Source organism: Microtus pennsylvanicus, chromosome 5, assembly GCF_037038515.1.
Source record: "Microtus pennsylvanicus isolate mMicPen1 chromosome 5, mMicPen1.hap1, whole genome shotgun sequence".
Taxonomy (NCBI): domain Eukaryota; kingdom Metazoa; phylum Chordata; class Mammalia; order Rodentia; family Cricetidae; genus Microtus; species Microtus pennsylvanicus.
In genome coordinates, this window is record NC_134583.1 from 24,371,073 (window position 1) to 24,397,910 (window position 26,838).

General features: G+C 40.3%; 1 protein-coding gene across 1 annotated transcript in view; it reads left to right on the plus strand.

The window, feature by feature from the left end:
• The window catches only part of Prex2 (phosphatidylinositol-3,4,5-trisphosphate dependent Rac exchange factor 2), a 281,271-nt gene that overhangs the window by 136,811 nt on the left and 117,622 nt on the right, over nucleotides 1-26,838 (plus strand). Inside the window, exons 19-25 of the mRNA XM_075971371.1 lie at nucleotides 2,032-2,117; nucleotides 5,314-5,450; nucleotides 7,920-8,037; nucleotides 8,988-9,172; nucleotides 10,013-10,174; nucleotides 20,621-20,843; nucleotides 21,306-21,513. Of these exons, the coding sequence (XP_075827486.1) occupies nucleotides 2,032-2,117; nucleotides 5,314-5,450; nucleotides 7,920-8,037; nucleotides 8,988-9,172; nucleotides 10,013-10,174; nucleotides 20,621-20,843; nucleotides 21,306-21,513 (1,119 nt within the window). The remainder of the gene's footprint in view (nucleotides 1-2,031; nucleotides 2,118-5,313; nucleotides 5,451-7,919; nucleotides 8,038-8,987; nucleotides 9,173-10,012; nucleotides 10,175-20,620; nucleotides 20,844-21,305; nucleotides 21,514-26,838) is intronic.

Below are 26,838 nucleotides of genomic sequence, written 5' to 3' on the forward strand. Positions count from 1 at the left end.
ATAACATCAAGGAATTTCTCTGAAAGGCTTTGCAGTAGTTAATTTCACATACTTATTTTCTACCAGAAATAGAACATTCCTCTTGTATAATTTTATTAATTATTATAATAGGCAATGTAGTTTTCCCATTGGAAAAATATGATCTCCAAAGATCATGTTTTTATTAGAGTTTAATCATATTTAATTAGAGGAATTCCGGATTTTATTTTCCTAAAATGAATTTCATGGTGTTGTGTACAGATTTTGTTTAAAAAGTACAATAATCTTGAAGAGCGGAAGTCAACTTCACATATGATTAATCTAGTATCCTGGATTATTGGGCGGTGATGAAATGTAAAACTTGACTTCTAATCGATGGGGGATGGCCCAGACCTCTGTGAGTTCTGCCAGCCCTGGGCAGGAGGGTCTGGCTTGCACAAGGAAGCCAGCAAAGTAGAGGCAGGAAGGAAGCCTATAATGGCATTGCCCTGTGTTCTCTGCTTCAGTTCCTGCCTCAGCCTTTGCCATGGCTTCCCTTGGTGACTGACAGTGACCTGTAATATGAAATAAATGCCCCCTCTGACTGGCTTTTGGTCTTGTTTGTATTCCAGCCACAGAAACTAGGCAGGATAGAAGCTGTCACTGCTTTAATCCCCACCTACATACTACAATATCAGTTTCTGACAGTCATAGCCTCCAACAGTTTCTGTGGCACTTTTTGTAAAAGAGAATTTAAGGAGCTTGTCCAGACCCAAGTTTACCCAGTTACGAAGTACAGAATAAGGACTCAGGGCTAGTCTAGCTAGTTTAGCTGTTCGCATTATCTGTTGTTTTCCTTTTTACTCTTTCCTTTTTTGTTTTTTTCTCTGTAGCTTTGGAGCTTGTCCTGGAACTAGTTCTTGTAGACCAGGCTGGACTCGAACTCACAGAGATCCGCCTGCCTCTGCCTCCCGAGTGCTGGGATTAAAGGCGTGCGCCACCACTGCTATGGAGGCATGTGCATAAGAATTTGCCCAGTGTGGAGGCTGTATGGCCTCAATCCTGTGTACAAACCTTATGTTGGGAAAAGGACAATGCTCTCTCCGAGGGCTTCTCGCTCAGTGGCATTCTCCAGTTTTCCAATTCCCTTGGTCTTGACCCCAGTAGTGGTCTCCCTTCTCACGCCCCTGAAATAGGAGACTCCAGCTGGGAAATAATAATAGATGAACCGTGGGTGGTTCAGTTCGAACCTGAGGGGAAGCACAAATCCAGTCTAGCAAGGAGGAGCCTGAGCCATATAGAGACTTGGATTCCTCTTCTGTTTTCCTCTCTGCACCTCCCCCAGAGTAGACATTTCTGGGGGCAGCGGCACTTCCCCAGAAGTCTCCATCACCAAATCTTGTACAAGTAGATGAATAAGATGCAGGAATATCCAGAAGAGATTTAATGCCCAGGGAGTTAGAAAGTCCAGTATGGGAGAGGTTAAAGCACGGCTGGTGCTCCCTGGTGAGGAAGTCCCTGCAGTTGGAGCTGATGTAGCTGGAGCAGCCCACTACTACCTATTGTTCTTTACATCCTGTTTTGGGGGCCCTGAGCTGGCCCATCTGGAGTCTACCCCCACCATTGCATTTACATCCTGTGATAGCCCTGAGCTGGCTCAGCTGGAGTGGCCACTACTAGTGCTTTCTTCTAGGGGCAGGTGCTGTTGCTCATTCTCTCCCGAGGCTAAATTCATTCTTTCTTTCTTTCTTTCTTTCTTTCTTTCTTTCTTTCTTTCTTTCTTTCTTTCTTTCTTTCTTTCTTTCTTTCTCTTCCTTCCTTCCTTCCTTCCTTCCTTCCTTCCTTCCTTCCTTCCTTCCTTCCTTCCTTCCTTCCTTCCTTCCTTCCTTCTTTCCTAAAACAATCTTTTCTCATTTTACCTACTAGTCCCAGTTCCTTTTCCCTGCCCCTCCTCCTGCTCACTGAGAACTCAGGATATATGCATTGCTAGACAGAGCTCAGGTACAGATGGCTGTTGTTAGAACCTATTGTGGTGTTTACAGTTGTCTGACCTTATTTTCTGGTTACATTTAGGACAGTTAAAATCCCAGATTCTGCAGACGGGCTGGGTTTCCAGATCAGAGGCTTTGGCCCTTCCGTGGTGCATGCGGTAGGAAGAGGTGAGACATCCCCCGGGCCCCCTATGTGGGAAACTGTGCTGTCAAGTGCTTTGGCTGTTCCATGCCCAACTGAAATGTGCATCACCATGGTGTCAGGAATTGTCTCCTCTCAGTGCATTCTGGAAATAATACGCTAAAGTGTAAAACCTCAAATCTCAGACTGGGTATGTCGCTCACATCTGTGTTTCCCATACCCAGGAAAGCCAATGCAGAAGAATTGCCACAAAAGTGAGGCAGGCTTGGGACAGAGTGAGGCTTTGCTCAGGAAGAGGGCTTAGTAGGTGACATATGTGCCCCATACACATGAGGTTGTGAGTTCAGGTCTCTAACACCCACACTAAAAACAAAATGCAAAAAAAAAAAAAAAAGGCTTTTGCGTTCCAGCACTTGCCTATAATCCCAGCCCTGGGGAGGGAGAGACTGGAGAATCCCCTGGCTTGCTGGCTGTCTAGTACAGTCCAATGGCAGATCTCAGGTTCCAGAGAGACCTGGCTCAAAAACTGAGGTGAAGTGATCAAGGAAAGATGCCTTTGGCCTGTACATACACATGCTTATGTACACACACACACACACACACACACACACACACACTCTCGAATAAATAAACAATTCCGTAGGACCCCCAAATTCTTAACTATATTTATTACTGTTACAAAATATTTTTTGTGTACTTCAGTTTAAACTCATGATGATTTTTAAGGTTATCTATTTATATTTTCCTTAGCAGCAAATAAATGCTGTCATTTGGTCAATAATTTAAAAATGTGAGTTTTCAGGCTTTGTAGAGAGCCCCGTGGGCTTGCCACCCAGTTGCTCCATATTTTCTTCAATTTCTTTCCTTTGAGTCTGCAATGAACCTCACCATGAGATTCATTCTAAATCAAATAATTGTAGTGACTCAAAGCCTGTTTGTATTTTACTTTACTTCTTTGAAAGGCAAATAAAAAGCTCAAAGCTCATATGATATGTATTTTTATTTCATCTTGACACCAGTAAAGGGAGTAGAGATTTCCCAGTGCTGCACATAATAAGTAGCTTGGCTGCTGGAGCCAGAAGGGCCCTTGTGAGCTGAGACGTCTGGCGCTTGTGGAGTAAGGGGGAGGTGGCTGTTTGCAGGGCTGGAAAAAAGTAAATTATCATAATGGGATCATTCAAACATGACGAGAAACAGTTTGAAAGGGGGTTGCCATCAGAACCAATTAATTTTATATTACAAAATTAATGTGTGTATTAAAAAAATAAATCTTGTTTCAAAAAAGTACCTTTTTACTTAGTCTTCCACAGTGGTTGGATGGACATTTACAGCTAACAGCCCTTCAATACTGCGACACAGATGTATGCCCAGCTGTTGCATAGCGCTTCTGTTTTATTAACCTGTAACATTTGTCCCATGCTTGGGGACAGTCCCTGCAAGCTGAATGTGTATAGCGGTGACCACCATCAAGGTCTTTTGAGTGGGTGGCCACTGTGTTCGTGAGCTTTGTTTCTTAAATAGAAAAGGTGGGGTGGGGTGGACTCTGTGTCTTTCCTCTCAGACCCCCCCCCCACCCCGTGGTGTTCATTATCAAACAAATTCTGCTACAAGAAAAGGTCACTGCAGTCCTTCTTGGCAGTGTTGCTGCCTTCAGGCCACTAGAGTTCAGCCTTGGACCAATCTAAGCACCCTCTTAGCTCTTTCTTCAGAATAGCTAAGGAAAACAAAACCCAAAGGAAACAAATCAAGTCAGCGATTTTCCGGAGTTACAGAGGCTGTGTTCCAGACTTACTCACCGTCTTTGCCCTCCTAGGCCATTACCTGCCCTTAGCCGTCTTCATATGAGTTTATGCTCTGCTGGCCCTCTCCCCTTCTCACTCTTGACTTCCATGATGCACTTCTTCGTCACCTCACTGACAGACTCAGACTCCAACGCATGTTCCTCACCATCCTCTAAACATAAAGTCCTGACTTCAGTGTCTTCACACTAGGCAGAGGATTTCTGGGAGAAGTGGGTCGCTCTGTGACTTGCCTCCGTCTGTCTCATCTGCTCCCCCTGCCCCAATTCTTAGCTGACACCCACCACCACCCTGCTAACTTTAAGCTTACACACGGACAGAACTGCTGGTATGTTTAGGTAGCCAGGTGATTTTCCGACTTAGAAATGTCCCTCCTTGCCCAAGACTCAATTCAGAGCAGGAAAACCATTTTTATGACTGGACCTTAGGAGGGATCAAATAGAGACAAAAGGTGTTTTCCTAAGTCTAAAAATTTGAAAAGCGTGTTTATGATTCCTTTATGGGTGAATTGCTTGCAATAGAGATCTTTTCTACTATATGGTAAGTTTTGTGAACACTAGAATAATACATATGTGTGTATATAAAATTCATTAATAGTATTTATCGGTGTTAATTTGCTCTGACACTAATATCAATGGTTGGAAAATTTTAAACCACCAGTTAGGACATGCTACTTACATATATACATAGATGCATTTACATGGGTACAGATTCTATACCTATGCACACAAAGTGGCTGACTTGCTAGACAGCCAGCCTAGCTAATAATTTAGCTCTAGGGTGGATGGGGAAGTCTGACTCAAAAAAAAAGAAAAATAAAGAGAATGGTAATCTAGGAAGTGTTTGTTGTTGACCTCTGGTCTGTGCATGCAGACACACACATATGTGTACATGCACACAAGAGCACATACGCTGATACATGTACAGCCATACATTTTTGTATAGTCATGTGAACATGCACACCAGTGTACACACAGAAAAATGTACGATTTTTAAAGAATTTATTTTTGTATGTGCGTTAAATTGCTGGTGCTTGTAAAACAAAAATAACATTATTTTAGTACTTATGGATTTTTAAATAAAGTTTATGCTTATGGTATTTTACTTTTTTACTGTGTATTTAGAAAGTTAGATTGACTAGACCTTTGAATGGGAAACATCTGATTAGCAATATGAAGGTCACTATGCAATATTCCTTCAAAATTCTTCTATGGAGGCAGTGGAATATTTTGTTAATTGTGCTCAAGATCATGAGTGAAGAACCAGAAAGACTGAGAGAACATTGTTATCTGAACCAGATGCATCAGGAACATTTTAGGGAGCTTTGATATGTTCAAAATTGCTCCCATTGTGCTATATCTGAAACAGGTAAATCCTTTTGCCGACTTTTGATTTTGACAGTTTTCCCAATTTGTATTTAAAGGTACTGTGGCCGCAGCGGCTGGCCTTCACCCAGGACAGTGTATTATCAAAGTTAACGGAATCAATGTCAGCAAAGAGACACACGCCAGTGTCATCGCACACGTCACAGCCTGCCGGAAGTTCAGGCGGCCAATGAAGGTACACATAAGATTAGATTTAATGGAAACCTTTCAGGAAATAATTAGGAGACGGCATAGGCTAATGTGTGAACGGCTTTTCATTTCCAGTTTAAGCACAGCACTGTGAATCTCATTATGACTGCTCTATTTGATACTAATGTTTAATCCTATCTAGTATTGGCTATGCTTAAGTAGTTGTATTTTATCATTACATTTAATTCTTGTAGCATCATTATTTGTATAAAAAACTTGTTCGGAGGAACTTCCTATTCTTCCTTCTGTTCCTTCCTTTCAAATCCCATTGTTTCTAAGGCTTGAACCCAGACCGTGTGCATACTAGACAACTGTCTGCCACGGACCTTCTCCCTCAGCACTTATTTTGATAAGGGTTTATTAATGTTATATCTACAACTATGAAATGTTCTCATGAGATACTTTAGAATATATACAGATCAAGATTGTACAAATATGCTCTTTATAACAAATCTTCTATGGAGAAATATAGACTGTGGATTTTATATACTCAATGGTTAAGTTTTTGATATAGTTATTTAGGCAACTGGATTTAGTTTTAAAAGAAAATATCAGCATGTGCTTGCCAGTGTTTAAATTTTTAAGTGTTATGCTTTGATCTGCTAAATATCATCAGAAGATGAAATTGAACCTAATATAAGCAGGTTCTATTGTTGTCTGAATAGAAAGTGAATAATGGCCTGGTAGAGTCTCAGGTTGTCCACTAGAGGCAGAGACACTCCTTTGCTGGGGGAAGGTCATGTGCTTTTCTTATTCTGTGTGATCAAGTTCTTTTGCTTTGGAGACTATGGCATTGCCCACACCGGTAGAATGAGTGACTGCTTGTCCTGAAGCTAGGACTGATGTTCTGTAAGGCACCGACTCCACAGGGAAAGAACTGATTTATTTTGCTTACTATTAAGGTCAGAAGTGGAATAGAAGCTTAGAAATGATGCATAGTCTCATAGGTTATTCTGAATGATGGCAGTTCTGTAAACACTTGTTGAACTGTACAATTGAATGTGACCTTCACCCCCAGACTCTTCAGAGATAATCAAGAAACCTTCCTCCTCTCTTAGGATTTTGCTAAGTACACAAACTGGTTCACTTAACTTTTACTCCTTTCCTTTTCCCAATTATCTCCCTGGAGAAGTCTTGATCAGGAAATCGTTAAGAGAAACAGTGAATTCACTGAGTGCTATGCACTGTCAGGGACCCATTGCCATGTAACAGACGACCCCGAAGCCAGGTGACTTAGGACCACATTGTCTTTCTTCAACTTTGAATGAAGGGTGGTTCTTCCAAAGCTGCTGATATACCTATGTTCTGCAGGACCCTGAAAGGGTACCCAGATCCCCTCTTCATAGCCCCTAGATGTGTGTGTCAAGCTGTCCTGAGTTCTTGTTGGGGGTCTTTTGCAGGAAATTTCTTTGTGAATAGTACCAGCACACCAGGAGCAAGTGTTGGCAGCCATAGCCTTCTACCTGGGTGATGCTTGCCACTAAACCACTGGACAAATTGAGTCATAGGCAGGGTCAGGGTAAGAAGGACCTGAAAGAAGACATAGATACTGTGGGTGTGATTCTTCACAGATACAAGAATGATCAAGTCAGCTACCATGTTTGTGTGTGTGTGTGTGTTGCTAGAGTTTGAGCCTAGAACCTTGTAAATGTTAAGCATGTACCTACTCTTGACTTCTACAACATCTACAACCCTAAGCTCTCATTTTAGTGGCTCAAAGTAGCACACTAAGTAAACATAGTTGTAGAGCCGATTCAAGGAAAAACGGGTGCAATACATTATATCATACTTCAACAATTCAGCTCAATTTGATTTATCATCTTATTTATAAACCTTAAAGCCATGTAACCCTTGAAGTGTTTGTTTGGAAATCATTTAATTTGTCTTGCTTCTCTAAATAAGATTAGAACTGCTGTTTCAATTAAAATATAGGATGAATTATGAACTAAGTAAAAAGGATGTTACATGACTTGGAAATTCAGTATGAAATAGATGGTCTTCCAATTTTCATATTGGTTTAATTCATAATACCATTAATGTATTAAAACAGAGTGACTGTTAGTACCTTAAAATGGTGTACATAATTATAGGTAATTGGTACAGCAAATAATTACCCATTAGCATTTGTTTATTTTAAGGTATAATTGATAACTCATTTAAAGATATACTTGAGATATTTCAGTAAGACATTTGAGAACAATATCCCATTTTAAAAAAATGCATCTTTAGGATAAATATATAAAGTTTATCTTCTGAAGGTAATTTAAGCTAGAAACAGAGCATTAAATTGTCATTGGATGTCCATTCTGATGTTTTATTTTTTTTCAAAACTTATTACTGTTCAGCTAGAAAAATAAACAAGCTAGATGGTCAAGCTTCTTTCTCAAGCAGGGTTATGAAATTAATATACATCCTGGTATCTAGCTCTAAGAGTTCTTTCTTTCCTCACTTCCAGCAAGATTCCATACAGTGGGTTTATGATAGTCTTGAAAGTGCTCATGAAGACCTGCACAAGTCCCACTTGAAACCCTCTGGAGACGAGGCAGGGGAAGCTTTGGACTGCAAAGTAGAAGGTGGGTTACTTTTTTTCCTTTCCTCATATGCTTACTCTTGTCTCTTTCATAGTTCCTGTCTCTGTCTCTCCTCCCAAGTACTTCCAAGTCCTATATTTCCAGGCTGTGGCTCATTGTCAAATTTATATGTCATTGCATGCATGGAAGTAGGAATGGAGAGTGGTTGACATCTGCTATACGGTCCAGCCTGGTCCAGAATATGTGATTTTTGACTCCTAAATGATGAGATTACAGCTGAGCATCACAGGCTTTGCAGCAAGCCCCTTTTCAGGATTTTCCTAGTATTTCTCATCAGTTTCCGGACACTCTCTTTAGGGAAGAAGAAATTGAGCCCATTTAGGACAACGGTCTAGTGTGCTAGTTAAGTCATAAGGGGTAAGAGGGTGGATCCAAGGCAGGATTTCCCCCTTGGAGGTGAAAGTCCTTTAGATATTTCTGTTCCTATGGGTCTCACCATAGTAGGTGTTTTTGGAAGCTTGGCAGACATGTGAATTCTCTCCCTCCACCTCAGGTCTGATGGCTCAGGTCCCCATTTTTGTAAGATCTGTTTCACATGGTCATGTACATATAAGAAGTCCTGGTGTTGAGATAGTCTGTAGCCCCTTTAAAAATATACCCAATTCAAGTAAGTTTTGTTATATTCCCACCTTGACAATAAGAGGTAAGACACTACACACACACACACACACACACACACACGGGAGGGGGGGGTCTGTTGGAAACATTCTCATTTCTGTTTCTGTACTTAGTCGCCAGAGCAAGGCAGATGTCTATTGAGTTCAATGCCAGTCCAACCTACATGGTAAATTCCAGATGAGCCACGGGTACACTGTAAGATTCTGCGTCAAAAGTAAAATAAAAATAATAAGAAAATCCCAGGGATTCGAAATTATTTGGTGAGCAGAAAAACAAGAAAAACATGAATTAGCTTTACTAATGTTGCGTTCCAGAGGTCATCGACAAGTTTAACACCATGGCCATTATCGATGGCAAGAAGGAGCACGTGAGCCTGACAGTGGACAATGTCCACCTTGAGTATGGGGTTGTGTACGAATATGACAGCACAGCAGGCACCAAGTGCAATGTCGTGGAGAAGATGGTCGAGCCCAAAGGCTTTTTCAGCCTCACTGCCAAGGTACGCGTGACTCCGCGACAGTGAACTTCTTCTTCATTTTTTTCTTTCTTTTTTTTTATTTTTCCACTCAAAAATTTACACTTCCTTCCCTCTTCCCATTCACCTTGTGCTCCCCCACTCTTCCTCCCTCCTTAAGAGAGGCAGGGTATCCTGCCCTGTGGGAAGTCCAAGGCCCAAATCTACACCCATTCTTTCTTTTACTTACCAACATACAAACAAGCATTAATAATAATTATTATAAGTAAGTAAATAAATAATAACAAACCAAGAAAGGACAAAAATCAACAAAACAAAAGGAAAATAGATTAAGAAAAACGCCCCAGGAACATATAGAGACACTGGAACACACACTTTCGCACACACAGAAAGTCCATAAAAACAAAATCAGAAACCATAACATATAATATAAAGGTCTATAAGATTATGAGATGATTTCATTTGTTCTGTCTCTCAGCAGGCAGCATTTTGCTTCTTTGTTATCCTACTAGGTGACAAGGATGTCAGGGCTTTCCCCCCTGGGTTTGTGGTGGTTGTTTTGCCACCAAAGTGATGGTGGAAATCTTCTGAGTGAATGCATGAGAGAAGTCCAGGAGCTGTGTGCCCACATCAGAGTGAGATGATTTATCCAACAGGGAGCCTTTGAAGTCAGTTTGGCTCCCCGAGCAGGCTTTTATCATCAAGACAAGGCAAACACTGAGATTGCAAACCTGAGAAGGCAAACCAGTTCACAGGCTGTGCCTGTGGACCACAGAACCCTGGCAACTGCAGGGCTAACTTATGGAAATTGTATCTGCTCACGTTTGAGGTTACTTTCCTTTTGTGTCCGTTTAATCGCCACAGATTCTGGAAGCCCTAGCAAAAAGTGATGATCATTTTCTGCACAACTGCACCAGCCTTAATTCTTTGAATGATGTGATACCCACTGACCTTCAGAATAAATTCAGCACCATGTGCAATGAAAGAGTTGAACACGTATGCCACAGAATATCCAGTTATAGGAAGGTACGTTGAATTTTACATGACAGTGTTATTGGAGTTATTGTTTGAGTCACATTTAAATCACTTTTTAGTATCTTCTTTACATATGTGCTATGTACTCATTTATTGAAATAATATTCACGTAATTTTCTTGGTCAGTTTCTGTTGCTGTAACAAAATGTTGGAGACTATGTGGGTTTTTTTCCCCTTGAAGGTCTTTTGCATATGTACTGTGGCTTCCAGTGTGTCTTTATTGCATTTCTGTGTGTATGGACTCTGTTATATGTGTTTCTCATGCTTTTCTTTTCCTTTTTTTTCTCCTGGTAGTTTGTTTCATCCTGTTCTGGTTTGTTTGTTTTTATTTTATATTATTTTTAATTATTTTCTTTTTATCTTTTGATGCTCATTTGTATTCTAATGAGAGAGAAAACGATTGGCTGTGAAGTTGGGTGGATGGGGAAGTCAAGATCTAGGAGGAGTTAGAAGGGAAAACTGTAATCAGAATAAATACATTGTATAAAAGTCCATTTCCAATAAAAACAAACAATCAAAAAAGGAATAAAAAACAAGGAAAATAGTCCTCTGACGATACAGCCCAAGTTCTTGTGTAGTTGCCAAAATCGAATGCCGTTATCTGCCTTCTGCTTCATGGTAGCCTAAATGAAAAGGGAAAAAAAATCTACTATATACTTACCCAAACCCCTGTGAGCTATGTGTATGTAAGTATGCATGGTTTCCCTACTTAAGGTTATTCTTGCTGTGATAAAACACCATAACCAACAGCACTTGGGGAGGAAAGAGTTCATTTGGCTGCTCATCATGGAAGGAAGTCAGGGCAGAAACTCAAGCATGGCAGGAACCTGGAGGGAGGAGCTGATGCAGAGGCAATGAAAGGTTGTTGCTTACTGCCTTGCTTCACTTGGCTTGCTCAGCCTGTTTGCTTATAGAACACAGGACCACCAGCCCTAGGGTGAACCACCCACAATGGGCTCGGTCCTCCTCCATCAGTCACTAAATAAATGCCCTAGAGGCTGTCCTTCAGCCAGATATTATAAAGGGATGTTCTCAATTGAAGTTCCCTCCTCTTAGATATCTTTAACCTGTGTCAAGTGGACATAAAGCTAACAAGCATAGTAGCCTTTCTTGGGCTCATTTTTCTAAAGAAAATCTTTCATACCAATTATTCCACCCCTCCCTTCCCCCACATGATTCCCCTCCTCCATTCGTAGCCTTTTCTTCTGTGTGTGAGCGTGCATGCATGTGTACCTAATGAGCCCATTTAGTAATTTAGTATTGCTTGTACGTATGTGTGTTTAGGCCCCATGTTTTAGCATTGGATAGTCTATCAGGGAACTCATCCTTGAAGAAAACTCTTTCTCCCTCTGTCTGCAACCATTGTTTACCTGTAGCACTTCATCAAAGTTATGGCCTTCTCAAAGTTCTGCCATCCACATTGTTTAAGCAACCATATTGGTGAACATTCATGAGTGTATATATCCCGGTCATGTGTTCTAGACATGTAGAGTCTTTCCTCCCTCTCTTCTGCTATGTTCCCTGGGTTATTATACAGAAGTTAGCTTATAAATGTTAGCGGTTGGGACTGGGTACCCATGGTCACTTATTCTCTTCACCAGGTTTTGCAAAGCCAACACCAAGAGGTATCATAGGTAGTGCTCATAAACAGAACTCTGCAAAGAATGAGTGAAACAGAATGGATTATTTTGTGTAGCAGATATTTTTAGGACATAGGTCACTGGCTCTATGTTCCATAATAAAATGAGCCAACCATAAAAACATTAGGATTTCTGTAAAGGACAAATCACTGTTTTGAGTAGTCAACAAATGTAGCTGTTACAATAAAAAGACATGTTAGGCAGGGTATGCTCCTTAGCCTCTTTAATCTCAGCACTCAGGAAGTAGAGGCAAGTCAAGCTCAGTGAATCTGAGGCCTGTCTAATCTATGTAGTGAGTTTCAGAGTAGCCAGGGCTGCACAGCGAGAGCCTGTTTGAACAACAGCCACTGCCACGACAAAGGCACATCAGGGTGGCAGGAAGGCGAAGTGCCATTCAGCTAGTCTAGAAGTTAGACTGGACAATTAATGGAGAAGATGGATTAGTGCCTGGATTAGGAGGGAAGATTTGAGTTAGTTGCAATCAGAGTAGAAAAGGAATGAATATGTGTTTTCCAGTGATTGTTTTGTTTAGAATATCTAATATAATGTGTTCTTGGGTGAGAGTCACAGTGGAAATGTCGCTTGTCTTTTCAACCTGCATAGGTATAAATTGGTGGTGACCTGGGATGGTTCAAAGCCCATGAGGTGAAAGATGGAGAGATCAATATTAATTATGTCTGGGGAGCAACATGCATGCATATGATGGTTTGGTTATGGAAGAGTAAGGTTCTGTCATTTCTCATTTGCTCAAGGAAACTAATATATGTGTAAAAAGGAAAGGGGAGTGAGTGCAGTGGGCTCAGAAGCATACACTGCCCAAATAGTGAAGATTCCACCGTATTGGGGAATTTATGGTATTCTGCATTTATGTAGAAGTAACATAGGGTCCTATGACACTTTAATGAAGACATGGCCAGCTTAGTGGGCACTGATCACAGATGATAAGAATTATGTCACTGAATTAGAGACCACACTGTGAGATGTGTCACTCACTGGATGAGTCTCGAATCTCTTATCCATGATGAGTCTTGTCCTGCTTCTGTCTCTAGGAAATAACTCTTGCCTCAGTTCATATAGCTGAGGAAGTATTTGAATGCTCTCTTACTTACTTTTGTTATTCCTCAAGAAACAGCTCGTCTGGTAAGGCCTGATAGTTGTATAAACTGTGTTCCTTGTCATCTCAGTTGGCCATAAATAAACTTAAAATAGTTGACTATCTTTTTCATTAGAGAAATATTCAGCGTTAACATAAAAACATGTCAATGACCCTTTCAGTTTGAACAGGATGCTGGTAATTTTAGTAGTTTATAGAAGATTAGCTCGTGTATCTATCAAATTCATATCAACAGAAAGCACAGCCTTTGTGAAAGCAGAGTTTTAATTCCCACATATAATAAAATAATTGAAGCTATTATTAGCAACATTTTTCTTCCAAATGAAAGCTTCTAGATGCCTCTTTTTGTGAAATAAAAAGTATAGAACTCATAGATCAGTGCCATGCTCATCCATCACCAGAGAAGCTTCCTCCTGAAGCAGGTGGGAACAGATACAGAGAGCAACAGTCAGACATTTAACACACACAGACACAGACAGACAGACACAGACAGACACAGATAGACAGACATAGAAACACTCAGTCCTAAATTGGATTTCTCTATCAAACCCTTCCTCTCAGAGCTCAAGGAAGCCCTCAGAAGAGGAGGCAGAAAGAGTGAAAGAGTCAGAAGGTATGGAGGACACCAAGAAAACAAGGCCCTCTAACTCAACATGACCAAAGCTCATAGGAACTCACAGAGACTAAGGAAGCACACACAGGGCATGCAGGAATCTGCATCAGGTCCTCTGTGTATAGACCATGGATTCCAGTTTAGTATTTTTGTGAGATTCCTGAATGTATGAACGAGTTGGTCTCTCATTCTTGTGCTTTCTTTTTGTAGGTTTGACTTGTCCACCTCGGATGTAATAGTTTTGGTTTTCTCTTATTATATTTTTTATTTTTTTTAAAAAACAAATGAATGGAAAACTAGCAGCCAGAGTGAAGATTAACAACTGAGCTGCCACTCGTACCTACGTGGAGACGGAAAACGAGTTTTCTCCCATGGAGTGACAAGGGTGTATCAGCCACTCCAGGGCAGGCCTCATGTTCAGACGTAGTTTACAAACATATAAAGGACTCCACAGGTTTTTTGTATGTCCTTTTATCTGGTTACAGTTTGGTGTTCCCCCCTCCCATTTGGTTGTTTTATTTTGTTGTCTTGGTTTGAGGTACTTTTATTGTTATCTTGGGGTTTTGAGGGTTTTTTTCTTCTTTTTTTTTTTTGAGCAATAATTTAAAGTTGTGTAGGTAGGGACAGGGAAAATATGAATGAACTTGGGGGAAGGGAAATATGATAAAAATATATTTAAATTAAATAATTGTTCTAGTGTTTGTATCAATTGTTATAGAAGTGTCTGTGGAAACTAAAATCTTAGGCTGGCTTTGCTTTATTCTAGCTTTAAATATTTTAGATTTTAGAACTAAGAACTAGTGAATTCCAGTAACTTCTGTGGCCAGGCTCCTGAGATCACAACAGATTTTCTACAGGTCATCAAATGTGTTGCTGTCCACGTATGATGTAACCCTAGAGCGTACTGGACAACTAAGTGAATCCCAAGCAGGGATTTCTTCTGTGTAGCTAAACTGTGGTTGGTTCAGGTGTGAAGAAGCTGTGTCTTGCTTTGGGAACATTCTCTGAACTCTGTACTGAGAACCTTCCTAGTCTTACAGTCATTATCCTGGTTGAAATAATTGGACTTATTGTGAGGATCAGAAATTCTTTGTAAGCTTCCTTGAAGTGGTTCTTGTTTACACAAAAATAACACTGAAAGAATTGGAAAACTTCCTTTGAATTTTCTTTCTACTTTGCTTACTGCATATGATCCTCAAGCTGATACATGGATTTGAAACATTGTGCATAAATTTCTTTGTCCCCCTTTTCTAAGAGGATAATCTAATATAAAAAAAAAATCTTCTTCCTAACTCTGCTGCAAAGCATTTTGCATTTAATTGAGATGGGAGACATCTGCAGAGTAATAATTTACTTTTATAGTATCTCTGGGTTTTAGTTAAATGACTGTATTGAATTTAAACATGAATTTGCTTCCAGTGCATAAAAAAAAAATAACCTGGAGTGTTTCATGTCTAAGAACTGTGCATCCCTGTCAGTTTACAGGCACTTCTTCATTATCACCTGGACTAAAAATGTGGCCGTCCTTGCCCTCTGCCTCCCCTCCACCCACGGTTTCATCCTTCCATCTCCTTCCTGGAAGGAGCCTCCTGTATCCTTCGGTGGACCATTGCTTCTCTTTTCATCCTCAGCCCTCTACAGCTGGGCCCTGATCCCTGCCACGTCACAGAAATGGCTATGTTTTGTCAAAGCCCCTTCACGACCCTCCTTTATCTTGTTTCAGCAGAACCAGGGGCAGCTGACCTTGTTCTCTGGAACACTGCCTGTCCCTAACCTGTGTCTTTGCCGGTGGTGTTTTCCTAGGACCTGAACCTGTTTCTCCTTTTCTTTCTGACCCTTCATTGATGATCTCCAGGGCTCGGTACTTACTGTTCTTTCATTCTGCATTGGCTTCTCCACATGAGGTGATGAATATCCCAGACCTAACATGTTTTCAATGAAGTTCGCATTCCACCCCTCTGTGATGTCCCTTCTGTTATTTTCTCTGTATCAGGATTACATCCTCCTTTTACTAGGTTCACTCCATCTTTTCAGATCTGTGGTTCCACCTCCAGAGAGTCAATCAACTGCAGATCAAAAGCATTTTGTAAAATAAAATAAAATAACACAAAATTTTAAAATGCATTACAATGAATGTTTATATAGGATTTACATCGTTCTAGGTACTTTATAAACAATGTTAAGGATAACTTGATTACAGGCTGATGAGATTGCTTTGTAAGTAAAAGAGATGCCTGCTAAGGCTGTTAGCCCCCCCCCTTTTTTTTTAAATCCCTGGCACCCAGGCAGTAGAAGGAGAGTACTAGCTTCTGCAAGATGTCCTCTGACTTCCAAATGTATGCATCCCTGCCACTCACAAGTAAATAAATGTAAAAATTAAAAGAAACGTCATATATAAGTGCTATGTCACTTTATATAGGAGACATCTTTGATTTTTAGTATCCCAACCATGTGCTGGAATCAACTCCCTGAAGATGCAGATTCTAATTCATCAGTAATTGTGTTAAGGTGGCAATCAGTTCAGGCTGTGCTGTTCCACAGTAGACCTAACATTCTGTCCCTTACAGCTCTCCCTAGACCCAGTAGATGCCTTTATTGAAAATTATCAATTTTCATTTGGGAAAAGTTATTCTCCCTTTCTTAATAAACTTGGCACGTCATTGAATGTTGCTGTAATGCTAGTCACACATGGCGTAAAGTATGTTCTGGTATACACAACACGGTCAGTTCACTGGCTGTACCCTCCTTGTTTTAGGATTTTGTTTTTGAAAATTTTTACCCTGGAAACCAGGGAGCTGGTGTCTGGATGCTCACTTTTCTACCCTGCTCCAGGCGCCAGTGGTAGAGAGACACTCCTGTTGCTTCCTCCTTCCCTAAGGTTGTCTGCCTCAGTCCAAGTTTTGATGCTGTAACTGTGTACCATGGGTGACTAATGAGGAAGAGATGCTTCTTCAACTTACTGTGCTAACTGAAGATCGGGTAACATCTGATGAACATCTGGCAAGGGCCTCACATGAGACAGTGAACATGTCAAAGACAGCTTGCTTTTATAACAGGACCAGAGACATAGAGAGATAGAGACACAGGGACAGAGAGATCCACATCCCACTCAAAAACAAAATGCTCTCCAGGCCAACCTGAAGACCTCTCAACTGGTCTCACCTCCCAAAGGTCGCAGCACTGCCATTCTTGCCACAAAGCTGGGAACCTTTAAAGACATAGGTCTTCATACCTAAACCGTAACATGAATTAAGTTTCTAACACAAATATTTACTAAACACATCAAATTCATACTAGACGTTTTAGGATGCTGGACAATGCTTCTCTCTCTCTCTCTCTCTCTCTCTCTCTCTCTCTCTCTCTCTCTCTCTCTCTCTCTCTCTCTCTTTGGTTTTCGAGATAGGGTTTCTCTGTAGCTTTTGGTGCCTGTCCTGGAACTAGCTCTTGTAAACCAGGCTGGCCTCGAACTCCCAGAGATCCGCCTGCCTCTGCCTCCTGAGTGCTGGGATTAAAGGCATGCACCACCACCACCCGGCAATGCTTCTTTCTTGATGCTTTTGCTTCTCAGGATAGCCTTCCTCCAAGATGCTTATGTTGAACTAATTCAGGTACATTCTGATACAGGGCTATGATTTCTCTCCAGGTACAGCCTCAAGAATTTGTACTGTGGTAAGGATCTGAGAGTCTACCTCACTGCCCAAACCCTGCCTTCTCAAATCACTCTGGTTCCTACTCCTACCCCTAAGCACTTCATTACATCATCCCGCTCATTCCCTTCTCAACATTTCTGATCACCTAGCTTGTGTATCTCTGATGTGTTTGTTGCACACATATCATTCTATATATCTATACTTGTGGTATATATGACTGTAACTTTATGGTTGTGCTGTATAACAGTAATATGTATAGTGTTTAACTGTTCTACTCATAGAGTGTATACTTCATGGGTGTATCCTCAGTGTTTATCTTGGAGGCCTGAACAGATACCTCCCTCTTTTATTTCTCACTGGATGTATGATTGGTTGAAAGATAAGGCAAGAGAATCTTAATCTCTTATGTTGTTTGCTATCACAACATACTACCGTGCCTCTGTGTGTCATGGAGGCTCAGCTAAGACTTAAATCTTGAAATAAAAGTAGAAAAGAACTTGGGTTGAACATTTGTATCTAATCTGCCTTAAATCCTGGACCCATCTCAGCTGAAAGTTTATTCTTTTTTTTTAAATCTTTTTTTTTATTGAGAAAATGAGAGAAAAAAAAAAACAAGTTTCCACCTCCTACCAGCCTCCCATTTCCCTCCCCCTCCTCCCACCCTTCTCCCCCTACCCCCACTCCTTTCCCCCTCCCTCTCCAGTCCAAAGAGCAGTCAGGGTTCCCTGCCCTGTGGTAAATCCTAGGTCCTCCCCCCTCTGTCCATATCTAGGAAGGTGAACATCCAAACTGGCTAGGCTCCCACAAAGCCAGCACATTACGTAGGATCAAAACCCCTTGCCATTGTCCTTGGCATCTCATCAGCTCTCATTGTTCGCCATGTTCAGAGAGTCCAGTTTTATCCCATGCTTTTTCAGTCACAGTCCAGCTGGCCTTGGTGAGCTCCCAATAGATCAGCTCCACTGTCTCAGTGGGTGGGTGCACCCCTCGTGGTCCCGACTTCTTTGCTCATGTTCTCCCTCCTTCTGCTACTCATTGGGACCTTGGGAGCTCAGTCCAGTGCTCCAGTGTGGGTCTCTGTCTCTATCTCCATCCATCACCAGATGAAGGTTCTATGATGATATGCAAGATATTCGTCAGTATTGCTATAAGATAGGGTCATTTCAGGTTCCCTATCCCCAGCTGCCCAAGGAATTAACTGGGGACCTCGGCTTGGGCACCTGGGAGCCACTCTAGGTTCAAGTCTCTTGCCAACCCTAAGGTGGCTCCCTTAACTAAGAATTGTGCTTCCGTGCTCCCTATCCAACCTTCCTTTATCCCAATCCTCCTTTTTCCCCAAGTTCCCCCCTTCCTCCCCTTCTCCCTTTTCTCTCCCCATCTCCCCTTACCCACATCCCACCTTCTGGAATCTCTCGAATTCCTTAATTCTTTTCAGTGTACGTGGTCATCAAGCTTGGTGGCAATCTTCTTAGTAACTTCCTGCATTTCATTCTGATCCCCGCTGTACTGCTTGACTGAGCTATACAACTAAATAAATATAAATGAAATATAAATATTTTAGGATACATATTATACTTACCTTTGTTGAAATAAAAGTAGAAAAGAACTTGGGTTGAACATTTGTATCTAATTTGCCTTAAATCCTGGACCCATCTCAGCTGAAAGTTTATTCTTAAGGTGAGGAGCTAGATCTGGAATCTCTCGAATTCCTTAATTCTTTTCAGTGTACGTGGTCATCAAGCTTGGTGGCAATCTTCTTAGTAACTTCCTGCATTTCATTCTGATCCCCGCTGTACTGCTTGACTGAGCTATACAACTAAATAAATATAAATGAAATATAAATATTTTAGGATACATATTATACTTACCTTTGTGTATATACAGTGATATGCTCTGTATGCATATAAGAGGGTCTTTAAATGAAATATAAATATTTTAGGATACATATTATACATATCTTTGTGTATATACAGTGATATGTTGTGTATGCATATAAGAGGGTCTTTATTCCAATAGTGAACTTATACATATAGAATATGATCTTTCATATATACCATTATGTTTAACTTAAAATGTCCAGTGGCCAGTAATAGTCTTAAATTTTGTTCTTCTCAGTGCTAGAATTATTATTCTGCTGGTAACATGAGAGAGTAGGGTTGTGGCTGTCGTTTTAGGGAGAAGAGCTCAGTAGGATTATCTGATCCAAATCTCCTATTTACTGAGTGATAAGATACCGACTTTCCAATGTCATATCCAGTCCTGTGACAGTCCTGACACCAAGGTCAAAAAACAGCAAAGGCCTTCAAAGCAATAATCCAGCTGGGCTCTCTGAGGTGTCTACCTCTTGTACACAAGATCGCTACCCCATAGACTTTACCTTCTACCAGCTGAGCTAGAGGAAGGAGGTTATTCCTAATTGTCAGGAAGCCTGCAGGTGCCTTTTAATTCGTAACTAAGGCAAAGGAAATTGACCCAAAATTCATGTACAACTCCTGATGACTTTCTGGAATCCAAAGATGCTGAAGAGAAAGCATTTGGCAATGAGTGAGAACCATCTAGACACACTGAACATCTTGTACAAAGGCCCAGAGAGAGTGGGTAATGTATGAGAGGAGCTATGTACAAGCCGGAAGGAGTTTATGGAGTGAGGAGACAGAGACCTTTAAAGTAAGGGGAGCAGGCCTGGTGAGAACCACAATATTATTGGTTTCATAGACCCTGGAAGGAGCTTATGGAGACCGCTGCAAAGCATCTGCCACTTTAGGGTAGCAGAGTAGACACATGGAAGTCACAAACCATCTGTGTAGCACGTTATTGTCAAAGGCTTGGAAGAAGAGTGCACAACAGACTTCTGGCTGGTCCCAGCTATAAAGGCCACCTTCCTGGCAGGGTGTACTGGAAGCCCATTCTTCCACTCTGGGCCAGCACCTCCTTAGCTTGCAGTTGGGTCTGCACAGACTCACGCATTGGGTGGCTTTCGGATGGTGCCTGGGATGACCCCATCTTCTTCTACCTTTGACCACCTATAGCTGTACTGTTTTGCTGACTTGCCTAGTTTTAAAACTCCACTTTCTGTTCTGGTGCCCCTTCCTGTATGTTTCTCTGTCGGGCTCTCTCAGCTCCTGGGACCCCGGGGACCCAGTGCTAAGAAGTTGTGTTGTCACAGAGGTTCATTCTTTCTAGGCCCCAACTCACGGTCACAGCTTCAGCTAAGCTATCACCGTTGCTGTCTGTATGGTTTGCTTTAATGGGATGTTTGGGTTTTGAAACAGCCGTGTAAATTCTGATACTATAATCATTTTACTTTATCCAGGTTGATAAGCTTTAATTTCCTTTTGAGTTTGTTATGATTGATGCACATGAGATAGCTGAGTCATTACTGTGTGGCCAACTGGTTTCCATTGCGTCTTTAATTTGCAGTTCTCTCGGGTGCTGAAGAACAGAGCCTGGCCCACCTTTAAGCAGGCCAAATCCAAGATCTCCCCACTGCACAGTAGCGACTTCTGCCCGACCAACTGCCATGTCAACGTGATGGAAGTTTCTTATCCTAAGACATCAACTTCCCTGGGGAGTGCCTTCGGGGTTCAGCTGGATAGTAGGAAGCATAATTCTCATGATAGAGACAATAAATCTTCGGAGCCTGGTATGTTAGCTTTTGAAACTTTATCAATTCAAGAATAGGACTATCTATGTGTACTTCTTAAAATCTGGTAAATTCCCGGTGTTCACAGAAGTCTCTGTTTTCATAAAGGAAGAATTCCTTGTTTATGCTTAGATTATTTTATTTAAGTATATATAGAATAAAGACGGGTAAGACTTTCAGTATTTCCCTTTAAGAAGGAGGAATTCCCTTACTTTCATTATATGTATAGTTCATCTTGCCATGAAAAATTCATAATCTGAAATGACGGTTGCTTTGAGAACAGTAAGGAAGTACAGGAGAGGGACACATGAAGATGATGGCAATCATTGCAATGTGAATTAATTCTATTTGTAGTTAATTTATGCATTGGATTAACATTTTGTTATATATGAACTTGGGCTTCTAAAATTTGGGGGGCTACGTAAGTAGACGTTAAATGATGGAATGATTTGAACTCCTCAGGGAAACTGAGCCCCATGGTCTACATTCAACACACAATCACAACCATGGCAGCCCCTTCGGGCCTGTCTCTGGGACACAAAGATGGCCATGGACTGCGATATTTATTGAAAGAAGAAGACTTAGAAACTCAAGACATCTATCAGAAACTGCTCGGCAAACTCCAGGCTGCACTGAAGGAGGTGGAGATGAGCGTTTGTCAAATAGACGAGTAAGTACGCTATTTGTGCCATGCCTAGAAGTTTCCATCAGTAAACGTTATGCAGTGCATGATTTCTGAAAAATATGTTCATTAGTCATGGGAATTTTGTGCCAACCATAAAGATCTGTTCCATTTTACCTTATAAGTGGTACAAAAAGGCAATTCACATGGATAGGAATTTTAAGAAATCATTTAATTTTGAAAGAAAAATTGATACAGGAAGAAAATTGTCATTGAAACATTGTTATTTAAACATTGAAACATGTTTAAAGCTGAGCCCACTGGCAGAAGTCTGTAGTCCCAGCTACTTGTGGAGGCCAAAACAAGGGGATCACAAGTTTAAGGCCAAACTGGGTTACATGGGGAGTTCAAGACCAATCTGGGCAACTTAGAATGACCCTGTCTTAAAATAAAGAGTGAAAAGAGGCCTGGGGAGGAGTAATAGATCAGTAGGAGAACATTGGCCTTTGTGCATGAGACTTCATGTCCAATTCTGAGTACCAAGGGGCAGTGTGCATTTAAAAACGTTCTAACTAAAAATGGGGATTTCTTTCTTGTGTTTTGCAATTCAAAAAACAATATTTACATATGTTTCCCAGAGATATTAATAATTGGCATAGAATATAGTGTAAAACATTCTTAACATATATTAAGTGAGTTAAAGTAAAAACTATGTATTTTTAAGATCAATAATTTTTTGTTCTAATGGATGTGTTAGCCAAGGTAAGATGGAGATAATTCACAATCTCCTTTGTAACTGGACTCATTTTTTTTTTAATGTAAGAATTTGATACTTGAGATAACTATGCTCCACAAGGGGGCATATCATATTTTTGTGTGTGATTATGTCTCCATCTAACAGTTTGGTATCATAAAGAAAAAGTGTCTTTTGAAAAAGATCAATTTCTCATGCATAAAAGTACGTGGATAATAATAATAAATTTCAAATTTATGTGAAAATGTAGAAATTAATAAGGAAAGCATCAACATCATACCAAATATACTTGCTTATGTTTTCAAGGAGTAGACATTACTCAGTGTGTTTAGACCTGATAAGATTCTAAAAATTCTACAGATGCCTTTATCCTATATGTTTTATAAGGTTGTTGAATGGAATTGCCAGTAGATGTGGAGTAAATACTTTACACAGATACATCACCCAGCACTTCCATGGACAGCTCTGTTTAGTTACAAAACGTTTAGACTATGTTCCCCACTTTCTACAGTCTGACATACTGATAAAGTTACTATTAACATTTCTCTTAGGTTACATACCTTTAAATTTTAGAATCAAAAGCAAAAGTTTGAAGATGTACCACGTTTTAAAAAAATCAAGTTATTGGGGCTGGGGAGACCGCTCAGAGGGTAAGAGCACTTGTGGCTTTTCCAGAGAACCTGAGTTCATTTTCAAGTACATCAGGTGACTCACCACCATATGTAATTCCAGCTTCAAGGAGCCCAATGCTCCTGCCCTGTGTGGGTACCTGCACTCATACGCATATACTCACATGCAGCCACATGTACCGACACGTAATTAAAAACAATGAAATTAAATCTTTAAAAAGGAAATTTAAAATTCTCACATTTCAAAAATCATCTTCAAATGCTGTGTACTCTGCTTTTTTCTGGAGTTTCATGAATAATTTTAAGTTAGAATTTCATTTTTTTGCCTGTAGTGAACTAGGTTTTTAAATTATGCATGAATTTTGAAATATTGAACTGTAGCTTGTGAGTTCATACAAATGAAACAAATGGGCTGAGGACTATTAACCCATAGCATCATATCTTTGAATTGTCTTGGACTGCTGTGACAAAGAAGTTACCTTAAGGCCTTATATGTCCTTTAATTTAATAAATGGGGATTTGTTACATGACATGTTTTATTTCAAAAGCCCATTTCATCTCCTCCTTCCCCTTGAGATAAGTAGGACACATGTAAATGGCTGTTTGTCATGGGCCCTGCATCCTGGAGTTTAGCTCTTAAAGGAGCTTTAGCGAACACCTGCACCAGTCAGTCCTATATCTCCACCCAGGCCAAGAATTATTATTCCACCTTGGCCTCTGTCAAAAGCAGTGTTACTGATGTGTCAGGGCACTGAGGGCCAACTCTTCCTGATGTTCATTCAAACTTGGTTTATTTGTTCACATTTTCAAGTTTCAAGTCATGTACTTCCAAGTAGATATCTTTTCTTTTCTTTTTTTTAAAAGAGGTGACATTTTTACTTTGAAGATGTGGTGGCCTATGGATGTAGCTCCTCACACACAGTTGGATGCAAATAAGGCTCTTCTGAAAGCTCACATTTTTTTGAGGATCTTAAGCTATGCAATAATGAAGATTAAAATCAAGAATTTCATCAAGGATGACATTTTTATTACAGTCCAATACCAAAAGATTTCCAACTTTTTTTTAAAGATACTTGGATAAAAGTTCTAAATATATAGTCTATGGAGAAAAACATGATACAGTACAAAAAGTTATGTTAGATGCTATTCTGTTCTACTGAGATTGCTTCAAATACTTATATTTTTCTTTGAAAATGGATTCTTTTCTCACATAATATATCCTGTTTACTGTTTCTTCTCCCTAAGTCCTCCAAGTTCCTCCTCGTCTCCTATTCCATTTGGATTTGCTTTCTTTTTCTGAAAAGAACAGGTTTCTATGAGATAGTAATAAAATATAACAAGATAAAATATAAGGTAAAACAAAACCTGTCACGTTGAATTTGGACAAGACAAACCTACAGAAGGAAAGACCTCAAGAGAAGGTACAAGAATCAGGGACCCACTAGTTACAAACTCAGGAATCCCATAAAAATGTGAATGGAAGTTTTATAGAAGTCGTGTGTGTGTGTGTGTATGAACATGACCTGGTGCAGACCTATGCAGGCCCTGTGTATACTGATTAAGTCTCTGAGTGCATCTGAGCTTTGCTGATGTTGATTTAAAGGGCCTTGCTTCCTTGGAGTCTTCTATCTCCTCCTATCTCCTCTGGCTCTTACACTCTTCCTTATTTTCTTTTTTTTATTTTAATAAATTTATTTCTTTATGTATTTTACATCACTGCTGTAGTTCCCTCGTCTTCTCCCAGACCCTCCCCCTACACCCCCCTTTGTTCCCATCTCTTCATGGCAGGTCTCCCTTGAGTATCAACAAAACATGACATACTAATTTGCATGCAGTAAGACTAAGCACCTTCCCATGTATTAAGCATGGGCAAGGTGACCCATTATAAGGAATAGGGTCCCAAAAGTCAGTAAAAGAGTTGGAGACAGTCCCTGTTTCCACTGTTAGATGTCCAACAAGAGGACTAAGCTAGACAACCGCAACATCTATGCAGAGTGCCGAGCTCGGTCACATACAGGCTCCCTGGTTGTCAGTTCAGTCCCTGTGAGCCCCTATGAGCCCAGGTTAGTTGATTTTTTTCCTTGTGGTGTCCTTGACACTTCTGGCTTATATCCTTTCTCCCTTTCTTCAGCAGGATTGCCCAAACTATGCCTAATGTTTGGATATGGGTCTGCATCTGTTTCCATCAGTTGCTGGATGAAGCCTCTCTGATGACAAATGAGCCAGGCACCAATCTGGACACAGGAGATGGCCAGTTCAGGCTCATATTCACTGTTGCTAGGAGTCTGAGTTGGGGTCATTCTTGTAGATTCCTAAGAGACTCACTTGTACCAGGTTTTTACGTGACCCCAAAATGCGTCCCCCTTCCAGTAGTCTCTCTCAGTATTCTCCCCCTCCAACATATCCCCAACCTTATTGCTCATATTTTCATCCCCACCCTCCCTCAGTTCCCTCACCAAAGCTCATCTATTTTCCCTTCCTGATCAAGGAATACCCTCCCCTGAACCCTACTTGTTACCTAGTCTCCCTGGGTCTGTGGATTGTAGCATAGTTATCCTTTATTTTACAAATAATATCCAGTTATGAAGGAAATATCCATATACAATGTTTGTATGTCTCAGTCTGGGTTACCTCATTCAGAATGGTTTTTCTCCAGTTCCATCAATTTATCTTCAGATTTCCTGGTATCCTTGTTTCTAACATCTGAGTAATACTTCATTGTGTAAATGTACCATATTATCCATTCCTTGGTTGAGGGACAGACATCTAGGTTGTTTCTAAGTTCTGGCTATTACAAGTAAAGCTACTGTGAATATAGCTAACAAGTATCCTTGTGGTGTGATTGAGCATCTTTTGGGTGGGTGTATGCCCAGAAGTGGTATAGCTTGGTCTTGTGGTAGGTTGATTCCTAGTTTTCTGAGAAACTGCTATGCTGACTGTCATTTGTGTTTTTGATCTTAATCATTGTGACAAACGTAAGTTGGAATCTCAGTCATTTTGATTTGCATTTCCCTGATGGATCAGGATGTTGAACGTCTGCAGTATTTCTCAGCCATCTGAGATTCTTTGCTGAGAATTCTTTGTTTAGATTTGTACTCCATTTTTTAATTAGATTATTTGGTTTGGTGATATCTAGTTTCTTCAATTCTTTATATATTGTGGAAATCAGTCCTCTTTCAGATGTGAGGTTGGTTGAGAAGATCTCTTTTCAATCTGTAGTCTGCCATTTTGTCCTATTGATGGTATTCTTTGTCTTACAGAAACTTTTCACTTTAATGAGGTTCCATTTATTAATTGTTGATCTGAGTGCCTATGCTCTTGGTGTTCTGTTTTCAAGAAATTGTCTCCTGTGCCAGTGCATTTGAGATTATTTCTCTTCTATCTGGTTCAGTGTATCTGGGTTTATGCTTAGGTCTTTGATTCACTAGGACTTTAGTTTTGTGCATGGTGATAGATATAGATCTATTTGCATTCTTCTGCTTGCCAACATCCGGTTCTGGCAGCATCATTTGTTGAAGGTGCTTTCTTTTTCTATTTACTGATTTTTGGCTTCTTTGTCAAAGATGTCCATAGGTCCATCTGGGTCTTTGGTTTAATTCCTTTGATCCATCTCTTTGTTTTTATGCCAATATCATATGGTTTTTATTACTATAGCTCTGAAAAGGGGCTGTTAAGAATTGTTTGGGATTTTAATGGGGATTGCAATGAATATATAAATTGTTTTTGGTAAGATGGTCATTTGTAATATGTTAATCCTACTAATTGTGAACATGGGAGATCTTTCCATCTTCTGATACCCGTTTGAATTTGTTTCTTCCAAGACTTCAAGTTCTTCTCATAGAGGTCTTTCACTTGCTTGGTTAGAGTTACCACAAGATATTTCATGTTATTTGAGAATATTATAAATGGTATTGATTTTTTTATTTCTTTCTCAGCCCTTTTATCATTTGTATATGGGGGAGCTACTGATTTTTTTAAAACTAATTTTGT